The sequence below is a fragment of the Vigna angularis genome, chromosome 1, assembly GCF_016808095.1.
Source record: "Vigna angularis cultivar LongXiaoDou No.4 chromosome 1, ASM1680809v1, whole genome shotgun sequence".
Lineage (NCBI taxonomy): Eukaryota > Viridiplantae > Streptophyta > Magnoliopsida > Fabales > Fabaceae > Vigna > Vigna angularis.
In genome coordinates, this window is record NC_068970.1 from 15034713 (window position 1) to 15047641 (window position 12929).

Here is a 12929-nt window from a genome sequence, read left to right on the forward strand (position 1 = left end):
CCATGAAAAATAGATAACTAAAAACTCAAACCATGTAAGCTAATTGCATATTTTGTAGGTCATTAAGACACAGGAGCACAATATTTTCTGTTCTCTAAAATATTAAATTAATATATTTATTAAATTTATTTCTGGTGAAGCTTAAATTCGTAAAATAGAAAAAGCTGTAATTTTATATATACCTTAATAAATGATTTCTTTTATATATAATAAAGTGCAGGGAATAGAAGACACTATCTTGTTCCTAGGCCTTACCGAAAACTTGAGGCCAGGGTGAGTGTGTGGGTTTGTTTATCTGAAACACTGCAACATAACAGAACAGAGAAGGAGAAGAAGTTCAAAATATGGCGGCAGAGTCATCATTGAGGGTGGCGACGACCACTCTTTGCAACCTCAATGGGTCTGAGAGAAGAACAACCCCTCTCTCTCCGCTTCGCTTCATGGGTTTTCGCCCTCGACCCTCTTACTCTCTCACTTCCTCTTCCCTCTCACACTTTTTCGGGAGCACACGCATTAACTCCAATACTCCCTTTCCACGCCAACACGCTCCCAGAAGACCCTTTTCTGTTTTCGCCATGGCGGCTGATGGTATTCATCTCCTTATCTCTAATAATTTCTTCTATTTGTTTTTAACTTCCTTTCTGCTTCGCGACTAATCTAATGTTTTGAATGTGGACCTGGTTTATTGAGGGAAATCAAAATGAATGAAACTCCTTTTTCTACAGTTTCCTCCGCTTTTTGGGTTTGTTTCAATTTTGTATCATGCTTAATATATTTGTGTTATTCTTGAATTTCGGCTTCGGTTGTGATATTAGGGAGAAAACCGTTGTTTGTGTGTTCAATTGAGATTTTAAGCGAGATAAGGTGTCCACTTTTATTCTGTAAGACTAGGAAATGTGGTTGGGTTTCTTTCATCCTTTTGGAAATGACCCTTTTTAACTTTGCTTCCAGATTCAAAGAGGAGTGTTCCGTTGAAGGATTATCGTAACATAGGTATCATGGCTCACATAGATGCTGGAAAGACTACTACGACTGAACGAATTTTGTATTATACTGGAAGGAACTACAAAATTGGAGAAGTGCATGAGGGAACTGCAACCATGGACTGGATGGAACAAGAACAAGAAAGAGGGATTACCATTACTTCTGCTGCAACCACTACATTCTGGAATAAGCACCGGATCAACATTATTGATACTCCTGGTCATGTCGACTTCACCTTAGAAGTGGAGCGAGCTCTTAGGGTGTTGGATGGAGCTATATGCTTGTTTGATAGTGTTGCTGGTGTGGAACCACAATCAGAGACTGTGTGGAGGCAGGCAGACAAATATGGGGTTCCACGAATTTGTTTTGTCAACAAAATGGACCGCCTTGGAGCAAACTTTTATCGAACAAGAGACATGATAGTAACAAATTTGGGTGCTAAACCACTTGTAATTCAGTTACCGATTGGTTCAGAAGATAGTTTTGCGGGAGTTGTAGACCTTGTTAGGATGAAAGCTATAGTTTGGTCAGGAGAAGAGCTGGGTGCCAAGTTTGAGATTGTAGATATTCCAGAAGATCTTCAAGAGCTGGCTCAGGATTACCGATCCCAGCTGATAGAAACCATAGTTGAGTTAGATGACCAGGCTATGGAGAACTACCTGGAAGGAATTGAACCGGATGAGGAAACTATAAAAAAATTAATTAGGAAGGGAACCATATCAGCCAGTTTTGTGCCAGTGATGTGTGGTTCGGCTTTCAAAAACAAGGGTGTCCAACCGTTGCTCGATGCTGTAGTTGATTATCTACCATCACCACTTGACTTGCCAGCAATGAAGGGCAGTGACCCAGAAAACCCAGAAGCGACAATAGAGAGGATAGCAAGTGATGATGAACCTTTTGCTGGATTAGCTTTCAAGATCATGAGTGATCCATTTGTAGGCTCCCTTACATTTGTCAGGGTGTATGCTGGAAAGCTAAGTGCTGGGTCTTACGTACTCAATGCAAACAAAGGGAAAAAGGAGAGAATTGGTAGACTTCTAGAAATGCATGCAAACAGCAGAGAGGATGTTAAAGTAGCTTTGGCAGGTGATATTATCGCTCTCGCAGGTTTGAAAGATACTATAACAGGTGAAACATTGTGTGACCCTGATCATCCAATCGTGCTCGAACGGATGGACTTCCCTGATCCTGTCATTAAGGTTGCAATTGAACCCAAGACTAAAGCTGATGTTGACAAGATGGCAACTGGTTTAATCAAGCTTGCACAGGAAGACCCTTCTTTCCACTTCTCCCGTGATGAAGAGATAAACCAGACAGTGATTGAAGGGATGGGAGAATTACATCTTGAAATCATTGTTGATCGGCTCAAAAGAGAATTTAAGGTAATCTCTAATTCATTTCTTTTGAGAATTTTCAATGATCGGTTAGCATGGTTGTGTTTATTAGCTGTTTTTGTCTTTGAAACTCTTAACTCCATCCTTGATGCTGTGCATGGAATAGTTACGATTAGAAGTAATAATGGTAAATAAACATGGACATTATCACATTAGACTGTAGCGGAATCTGTTTGCTTGCACTTTGAATTTTCACTATTACCTGTAAAATAAGAACAAAGGAATAAAGAACCACCCTTGATAAAATCTCTGTATATCATCTGATAAAGCATTAGTTTGTCTGGTGTACTATTCCTTTCCATTTTTATAGGCTTGTTCCCTTGGCGTGAACATTTCTTCCCTTCTCCATATCTCTCTTCCTTTAGTATTACTTTTACACATTTTAAGGATTATGTAGCAATAACATAATTTTGGGAAAATCACATTATCTATATTTGTTAACGCAGGTGGAAGCTAATGTTGGTGCTCCCCAAGTAAACTACCGGGAAAGCATTTCAAAAATCTCAGAAGTGAAGTATGTGCACAAGAAACAGTCAGGTGGACAAGGTCAGTTTGCAGATATCACAGTAAGGTTTGAACCCATGGATCCAGGTAGTGGATATGAGTTCAAGAGTGAAATCAAAGGAGGTGCTGTACCAAAAGAATATATTCCTGGGGTGATGAAAGGATTGGAAGAGTGCATGAGCAACGGTGTGCTTGCTGGCTTTCCAGTTGTTGATGTACGAGCGGTACTTGTAGATGGTTCTTATCACGATGTAGATTCGAGTGTGTTGGCATTCCAGTTGGCAGCAAGAGGAGCATTTAGGGAAGGAGTTAGAAAAGCTGGACCGAAGATGCTTGAACCTATAATGAAGGTTGAAGTTGTTACTCCTGAAGAACATCTAGGTGATGTAATTGGTGATCTCAACTCAAGAAGAGGTCAGATCAACAGTTTTGGTGACAAACCTGGTGGCCTAAAGGTAAGTTTAGTAACTTGGTTCTCTTGGATTATCCTATTAAACTTCTCCTTGTTGGATTGTTATATTAAATTTGAAGGTACTGCTCGAAAGTTCTTGTGCCGTATTGTTTGTCTTAAAATGATCTACATTTCCAAATTCATATATTTTAGACACAATTCTAATTTATGGAACAACACCCAAAATGGCAATAAAGGAAAAGTGGGATAAAAAAACCCTCCCAACCTCACCCATCATAATCTTCGAAAAAGACCGTATGGATATTCCCACGAGGTATGATCATAAAAAACAGTGTATATCACCTAGGGGACTGCTCTCTTGTTTATCATGTTGGTTGATTGTAATTGAAAACTTTTGCCTATCGGGCTGGTGAAATAGTAGGATTGAGTAGAGTTGATTCGAAGGTCTTGGGTTCTATATGGGTCTTAGGACTACATGGATACATGTGAATAGGATGAATGAGGACAATGTTCATGTTCTCTTTTTTTTTTTCTTCAGTGGATTGTTTTGCTTTTAGTTTGGATTGGAGGTGGACTTTATTCCTTTCTTGCTTTTGTTGGTGACAAACGCAGGTTGTTGATTCCCTGGTACCTCTTGCTGAGATGTTCCAGTACGTGAGCACACTCAGGGGGATGACAAAGGGCCGTGCATCCTACTCAATGCAATTAGCCATGTTTGATGTGGTGCCACAGCACATTCAGAACCAACTTGCCTCAAAAGAGCAAGAAGTTGCCGCTTAGTGTATTTGCTCGGTCTCCCAACAAGGAATTTCTTACTTTTGATAGCCGTATTGTGTCCATTGTCAAATAGTTGGGTTTGTTTTTGGTATTTATTTATTGAAATTTTCCTTGTACAAATACAAGGTTAGCCAACTAAAATTTCAGAAGAAAAATAGGAGACGATTTTTCTTCCACATTGGAGAGAGAATGAACTGATATGGGGCAAATAAGAATGCATTTTTTGTTGTTTTGGGGGGAAAAACAAAGCGTGCTAACTTGTATTCGCAAAACCATTCCGAGAACCCAAAATTATTTCCTATCTTTTGTTTTCAGTAGAAACTACAAATCGAATGTGTCCACGTGACATGATATTTTTCGAAGGTGTGTATAACAGTACATACCGAGTGATTTTGACAACTTAATCACCTAGTTGTGGTAGCACTACCTCCATTTGATGCCAAAAATGATAGATAAGCAAACATTATTTGATTAACTAATAGTGTAAAAGTTTGAATTTGAAGGCAAAAATACTATAATGCAAAAATATTATCTTAAGAGAAGAAAAAAGAAGAAGCACAAAATAGCTAAGAATTGTAAAGGAAAAATCACTTGGAGCCCCATCCTTAATTGAACAAACGTAAAACTAATTTTCAGATTTTGTTTCCCCCTAATGAGAACCCAATGTTCATTCCCGTACAGACAGCCAAAACGCCAGAAATGGCACTGGTCTATGGTTTCTCAATTACAATACTAACCAAAAGCCAAATCAGCAACTACCAAAATTACGAACCTGCTTTATCTAAGTATATCGTTCCCAATTGAAGAAAACGTATAGAACGTTGGACAATAACTAATCCGAGATAGAACGCAGTACGCACCAGTCGAGAGTAAAAATAAACTGCATTTGACACGTTTTAAGCTCCTTCCATGAGAGAGCTTCAGGTTTTTTGGCAGACTGTTTTTTTGGACAAGCGTTTCTTGCCCTTGGTGACGGTAGCGGTGGCAGTTGTGGGTTAGAAGAGGCAAGCAGAGATGACGATGAAGGATACCAAGAGTTTGAGGAAGTCGAAGCAGTTGTGGTGGTTGTCGTCATTCAAATCTGGGGGTTGGAATTCAAATTAGGGCTTCTTGGCTTCATTCGGTTTCTTGAATGTGTCTGAGTTGCTGTGCTCTGTAAGTGCATTTTGAAAGTCTGAATGTGAGGTTCATAATCTTTATAACATCTTGTAGTCCGATCTTAGTTCTGTTCTTGCAATCTTTTGTTCACTCCTGATGCGGGTACAAAACAACAATTCAAAAATCACATCAATCAAATTGAGCAAAAGCAAAAAGCATGACACATATCAAATGGAATGCTTTGTTTTTTTAATCAATTTTTGAAAAAGTGGCGAACATAGCCAAATTAACTATCGCGTGATAATTTTTCTCTTTGTTTCAAGGTTTTTAAAAAAAATTCAAGACAATTCAAAAACTGTTCACAAGTAGTTAGATTCAAAACTAGTATAGTTTAGTGCAGTCTAGTTTAACAAAACAAATAATAATTTAGTTAACTTCGATTGAACTAATTTTTAGTTTAATTTAAGTAAACTACTTTTTCACTATAGTTTTTAACATTGAGGTAGTTCATTTAATCCTCTTAATGTGAGAGATGTATTATGGATTTTCATTCTTTTATTTTAATCTTATTTCTTTCTCAAAGTTGACAAAAACACATAACCATGTTACTCTTTTCTATCTTCAATGAAACTATTTTCCTATTTTTTACTCTTTAAATTGATATTTTTTCAGGAAAATCTATGACGATTGATTGATATAGTTGAGAGTGAAAAACATTTATAAACTAAGAACTTATAGTATTATAGTATGATAGTAAACCAAAGCAAATAATGCCTTTACCCATTCTCTAATAGTGGCATGGTCATCATTTCCTAAGGATTCATCTTGTAAGTTATGAATTGACGGGAAATTATTAAATAACCTCTTTAAGTAAAAAAAACTTATAAAAAATTGCTTTATTTAATAAATCCTAAATCCTAAACCCTTAATTTTTATCCTAAAGAAATTTGTACACAGAGTAATTTCTTTAGGGTAAAAACATAAACTTTCAATTACAATTAAACAAATTCTTAAATAAAATTTATTTCAAACATAATTAAATAAAAAAATTAAGTTTGTTTAAATATTTTAAAATTATTTACTATTAACCAAACTAAAACGTGCTTTTTAGAGAAACAATGATGGACATAAAAAGTACACGAATCACAAAATAATTTAAGAAAAATTTATAAGAAAAATATTCCCATTATAGCTGTACAATGAATCTGAAAGTCAACCAACCCCTTTTAACCCCTGTAGATGAAAACCAAGGCAGGTAGATACATTTCACATCTCCAAATAATGTCAGAGAGCAAAAAGCAAATTAATAGCACAAATTAAGCACCATTGGAAGCCATATTTTCTGTTACCTATAGTAAGAACTATTTCGGCAGGATTTAGAACACTAATCCAAAACATTTAAAGTTGTCCGCTCCGAGCGGTCCAATTCTGCTGTCTTCTCTCTTCTCCTTGTCCGAGCTGCCGGGGAGAGTGCTTACAAAAGACACTCCGACGCTCAAGTCAGTGACTTTGCGTAATAATCTTGTAATCAAGATTTAGTTATCAGAGCTCTAAGTTTTCCGTTCAAGTTCAAGTTACCTGTACCCTTTGCCAGACAAATATTTATAAATTATAATGAGCTTACCGTTGGGTCTGACTCATTAACCACCAATGAATGACTATTAATTGTCAATAAATGACAATTATTTTCATTAACTCCCCGACAATTATTACCATTGATTACCTTAACGGCTTATTTACCCGATCGGTTCATTGACCTGAGAGGTATCATCGGTCGGCCGACTCTTCTGCACCTTTACCGTTCGGTCGGTTATGAGCCCATAGTAACATAAGCATCCCTAGCCCTAGCAAAATTTTTGATATTGCGTTGGGTTTATAAAGTTATATCGATTGGTAGAGGATTTTACCTGAGTTTCAATTCATACCAGCATGCGTTCTTTACCGTCCGAGCGGGTTTTGCGCTAAGAGTTCCTTTGAAGTATTCCCAGACCAAGGCGAGAGTTCACGAAAGAGCTTGCTTTGCCGCTTGATTTAGGTCTTAGGAGCTCTCTAGAAGCGTGCCCTAAGACCAAGGTGAGAGTTCACGAAAGAAATTTGCCTCACCCGCTCGGTTTAGGTCTTAGGAGCTCTCTAGAAGCATGCCCTAAGACCAAGGTGAGAGTTCACGAAAGAAATCTGCCTCACCCGCTCGGTTTAGGTCTTAGGAGCTCTCTAGAAGTGTGCCCTAAGACCAAGGTGAGAGTTCACGAAAGAAATCTGCCTCACCCGCTCGGTTTAAGTCTTAGGAGCTCTCTAGAAGCGTGCCTTAAGACCAAGGTGAGAGTTCACGAAAGAAATCTGCCTCACCCGCTCGGTTTAGGTCTTAGGAGCTCTCTAGAAGCGTGCCCTAAGACCAAGGTGAGATTCACAAAAGAAATATGTCTCACCCGCTCGGTTTAGGTCTTAGGAGCTCTCTAGAAGCGTGCCCTAAGACTAAGGTGAGAGCTCACGAAGAGTCTGCCTCACCCGCTCGGTTGCTCAAGGTTGGCCAAGTAGTTTGTATACAGAGTCCTGTTATCTGCACCGAAGAAAAAAACCACTAGAATTTCGAACGGTTAGAAAAAGGTAATTGATGGCTAAGTACCTGTGAGGCCGTCCGGCCGAGCAGTTGACGCCGACCGGCCGAGCAGTTGAGGCCGACCGACCGAGCAGTTGAGGCCGACCGGCCGAGCAGTTGAGGTCGAAGGGCCAAACATCTGATGCCAAATTTGGCTAAGTACCTGTGAGGCCGACCCGCCGAGCAGATGAGGCCGATCGGCCGAGCAGTTGAGGACGACCGACCGAGCAGTTGAGGCCGACCGGCCGGACAGTTGAGGCCGAAGGGCCGAACATCTGATGCCAAATTTGGCTAAGTACCTGTGAGGCCGACCGACCGAGAAGTTCAGGCCGAAGGGCCGAACATCTGATGCCAAATTTGGCTAAGTACCTGTGAGGCCGTCCGGCCGAGCAGTTGAGGCCGACCGGCCGAGCAGTTGAGGCCGACCGACCGAGCAGTTGAGGCCGACCGACCGAGCAGTTGAGGCCGACCGACCGAGCAGTTGAGGTTGAAGGGCCAAAAATCTGATTCCAAATTTGGCTAACTACTTGTGAGGCTGACCGACCGAGAAGTTGAGGCCGAAGGGCCGAACATTTGATGCCAAATTTGGCTAAGTACCTGTGAGGCCGTCCGACCGAACAGTTGAGGCCGACCGGCCGAGCAGTTGAGGTCGAAGGGCCGAACATCTGATGCCCAATTTGGCTAAGTACTACTGAGGCCGACCGACCGAGCAATTGAGGCCGACCGGCCGAGTAGTTGAGGTCGAAGTGCCAAACATCTGATGCCAAATTTGGCTAAGTACTTGTGAGGCCGACCGACCGAGCAGTTGAGGCCGAAGGGCCGAACATCTGATGCCAAATTTGGCTAAGTACCTGTGAGGGTAACCGACCGAGAAGTTGAGGCCGAAGGGCCGAACATTTGATGCCAAATTTGGCTAAGTACCTGTGAGGTCGTTCGACCGAGCAGTTGAGGTCGATCGGCCGAGCAGTTGAGGCCGACCGACCGAGCAGTTGAGGCCGAAGGGCCGAGCATCTGATGCCAAATTTGGCTAAGTACCTGTGAGGCCGTCCGACCGAGCAGTTGAGGCCGACCGGCCGAGCAGTTGAGGCCGACCGGCCGAGCAGTTGAGGCCGAAGGGCCGAACATCTGATGCCAAATTTGGCTAAGTACCTGTGAGGCCGACCGACCGAGAAGTTGAGGCCGAAGGGCCGAACATCTGATGCCAAATTTGGCTAAGTACCTGTGAGGCCGTCCGACCGAGCAGTTGAGGGCGACCGGCCGAGCAGTTGAGGCCGACCGACCGAGCAGTTGAGGCCGAAGGGCCGAACATCTGATGCCAAATTTTGCTAAGTACCTGTGAGGCCGACCGACCGAGAAGTTGAGGCCGACGGGCCGAACATCTGATGCCAAATTTGGCTAAGTACCTGTGAGGCCGACCGACCGAGCAGTTGAGGCCGAAGGGCCGAACATCTGATGCCAAATTTGGCTAAGTACCTGTGAGGCCGACCGGCCGAACAGTTGAGGCCGAAGGGCCGAGATTGGGGTTGAGTTGACATCCTTGAGGTATTACTCGTTGTTCCTTGTGACTACAACAGGGAGGCCCATTCGGCCCCACGGTGGGCGCCAAAATGTTTCGGCAGGATTTAGAACCCTAATCCAAAACATTTAAAGTTGTCCGCTCCGAACGGTCCAGTTCTGCTGTCTTCTCTCTTCTCCTTGTCCGAGCCGCGGGGGAGGGTGCCTGCAAAAGACACTCCGACGCTCAAGTCAGTGACTTTGCGTAATAATCTTGTAATCAAGATTTAGTTATCAGAGCTCTAAGTTTTCCGTTCAAGTTCAAGTTACCTGTACCCTTTGCCAGACAAATATTTATAAATTATAATGAGCTTACCGTTGGGTCTGAATCATTAACCACCAATGAATGACTATTAATTGTCAATAAATGACAATTATTTTCATTAACTCCCCGACAATTATTACCATTGATTACCTTAATGGCTGATTTACTCGATCGGTTCATTGACCTGAGAGGTATCATCGGTCGGCCGACTCTTCTACACTTTTACCGTTCGGTCGATTATGAGCCCATAGTAACAAGAACGTTCAACCAATTCTAGAACATTCTCTTGGTTGTTGATAGTTCAAGCAACATATTATATTAGATAGTAAAAAAACAAATTAAACAATTGAATGTAGAGGTAAAATAATATTTTTTTATTTTTTACTGATAAGTTACTTGAGATGCCACTCTTAAATTCGAATGTTGTTTTTTTAATTTTTGTCATGGTCTTGAGAATTTGCATATGTTTGTGGATTAAGTGACTGATCAAATTAATAAGAAGAGACATAAAGAAAAAGAGAGAATTTCGAACTTGTTGCATTTACATTTAGATACACAAATTTATGAGTAGGGTGATGGCTACAACTTGCCAAACTTTGTAGCCAAGAATAAACACAATGGGCCTACAAAACTTAAATCAACTACATAGTACATTAACTTGAGCCACACATATATAATACAAAATCTAGAGTCTCAACCACGTACTAATAATTTTTTAAACCAATCCAGTGTCGTATTCCCATATAAAGCCACTTGAAAGTTGAGACTCGATAGCTCAGAACAAGATATTTTATTTAAGTGGCTCTAATCAATACTGATTAAAACTCCTGATTAGGATAATATTCTTTGTTGGGTTAGTGGATTCATTCAATACTCAATTGATTAGCCATAAAAATATCTGCTTTAAAAAATACTTAAATTTAAAATGTGACATGAAAAAGATTATATTGCAAGTACTAGATATTTTCGTCGTCCCTTGGAAGAATCACAGTTCAAATGTATATATAATGGATGAAACAGACATCAATTATGGGACTAATACGAATTGCGTCTGCCAAAGTTTAATAAAACTGATATTAAATTTGCATCAAAGATACTCTACATATATACATTAAGTCTACACGATATGAACAACACGCGTGTTAGTTACAACTATAAGCTGCATGTAAGACAAAAATAAATAAATAAATTTATCCTTTTTTTATTAAAATTTATTTTAATCCTTTATCTTTTTAAATATTATATGTTAATTAAGTATGGATCTTTTGTTCTTAAGACGTAGTGACTATATATATTTTTATTTCAGAATATAGTTTGTATTTTCAGGGTTTTTTTCAGTAACTTGAGAGACGTATTTTTCTTACGTTGTTTTTATGTTGTTTCTAATCTTTTAGGCTTAACAATTAGTTTAACTTTTCACACTTTTTATGCAGGTATGGAGACACGATTCATTTTTTGAATCAATTAAAAGAGGGCTCAAAATGGTTCTCCAATTGGAAATGATCAATGTGTTTGGGAGGGTAACATTGATATAAATTTAATGAATAGAATCCAAAATAAATCTTTTTAAATTATTGTTGCAGACAAAATATACGAGATCGTTCTATTTTGAGTACTATGTATCTTCTATTCTATCTTAATTTTACCGGTTTTATATACTTTTTAGCTTATAATACTTTTGTCAAAATTAAAATCCACCTTCTTAGTTTTTCTTCTTCTCATTTTCCTTTAAGTAACAACGATGAGTATTATTACTTGTATTAAAATTTATTATATTATTTTTTAATTCGTTTCATATTATATATTTATTCTAGTTGATTGTAATAAAATTGAGATAACTATATTCTAATTTATTTATTAACATTCATATTTTATTATACTTAGTCTTGAGTGTTAAAGATTTGTTTACGATAAACGTAAAAATCATATTTATTGTTATATAATCCTTCAATCTTGTATGATGAAATTTGCTTAAGATAAGTCGAAATTTTATTTATTATTACGTAACTCCTCAATATTAAGGGATACTTGTTTAATAATAAGTAAATTAGAATATTGTCCATCATGACCTTTAGGTTGTGTTCACTTCTGAGGATGAATTTGGGGAGAGTGAGTAGATGAATTTGAGAAGATTTAAGAATGAGTTGATTGTTGTTTGTTTTAAGGAATTTGGAGGTGAATGATAATGAATTTGGAAGTAAAGTTTGTGAAAATTAGTGTAAAATTTGACCGATGTGACAAATAAAAAAAATGATTTAATTAGTAAAAATTGAGGATTACCAAAATACCCTCAATAATATAATTAATAAAAAATGATAATTGTTAATATTATATATAATTGTAAAATTATTATAAGAAAAAAAAAATAATTTTTAACATGAACAAACTCTATTAATTTTATTATTATTTGTTATTACTATTTGTATTATTATTATCATTATTTATTTTGTATTATTATTATTAGTATTATTATTATTTATTGTTTTATTATTATTATTATTTATTATTATTATTATTATATTATTAATATTTGTTTATTATTATTATTATTTATTATTATTATTATTATTATTATTATTATTATTATAATTATTCACGTTGTAACATGTTTTTCTTTTTCTTTTTCATATGATCATAAGCTCATTGCATGCATTTTTCATATATTGGCAGAAGCTTGTTGAATATTTATTAGAAGAGGGTAAAAATGTTTTTTTAGGATAAATACCTCCAAATCTCATCAACTGGTGAAGAATGAAAAAAATGATACATCCTGCAAATCATTGTCTTTCATCGCTTCCAAATACATGAAAACGAACATAATATAATATGTAAATCCGTCGTCTTAAATCACGATAAATAGTGCATCACGTTTAAACAAACACGGGCTTAGTCTTAACAATAAAACTTGTTTAAGATAACTCAAAATACTACACATTATTATATAACCCCCTAGTTATGAACAAATAGACTTCTTTTGGGTTAATAAAAAATCATACCTATCATTACATTAGCGCTCAGTGATAAGACTTGCTTAAAGTTGGTCAAAATCCTACCTATTGCTACATATTCCTTTAGTCCTGAGTGGTAAACTTCTTTTAAGATAGGTCACACTCCTCCTTAGCACTATACATTCCTTCAATCTCGAGCCATACTATTTGATTAAGGTAAGTTAAAATTTCACACCTGGATAATGGTGATACTTCTAATTATCTTTTTAGTTGCAACATGGTTACCTTCCATGTGTCTTTTCCTAATCGATTGTTGTTTGAAATGTCTCATATTTTAGTAGTTACAATTTTTTTTTCTGCATTCTCTTGCCTTTTGGCCTTTATTTTCCCCACTTTT

At 37.8% G+C, this 12929-nt stretch overlaps 1 protein-coding gene across 1 annotated transcript; it reads left to right on the forward strand.

Moving 5' to 3' along the window:
- The first annotated feature begins 227 nt into the window (after positions 1-227).
- On the forward strand, positions 228-4412 carry LOC108346505 (elongation factor G-2, chloroplastic). The gene is made up of 4 exons (XM_017585583.2): positions 228-588; positions 952-2366; positions 2825-3337; positions 3907-4412. Exons 1-4 carry the CDS (start codon positions 345-347, stop codon positions 4072-4074), a joined length of 2340 nt encoding a protein of 779 aa, XP_017441072.1. The 5' UTR covers positions 228-344; the 3' UTR covers positions 4075-4412.
- Positions 4413-12929: the final 8517 nt, after the last annotated feature.

What these genes read in the sequence shown, in the direction of transcription:
- LOC108346505 (XM_017585583.2), top strand. Translation starts at nt 345, where the DNA reads ATGGCGGCAGAGTCATCATTGAGGGTGGCGACGACCACTCTTTGCAAC. An exon ending in TTTCGCCATGGCGGCTGATG is followed by an intron (nt 589 to 951) that starts GTATTCATCTCC and finishes CTTTGCTTCCAG; the next exon opens with ATTCAAAGAGGAGTGTTCCG. An exon ending in GGCTCAAAAGAGAATTTAAG is followed by an intron (nt 2,367 to 2,824) that starts GTAATCTCTAAT and finishes TTGTTAACGCAG; the next exon opens with GTGGAAGCTAATGTTGGTGC.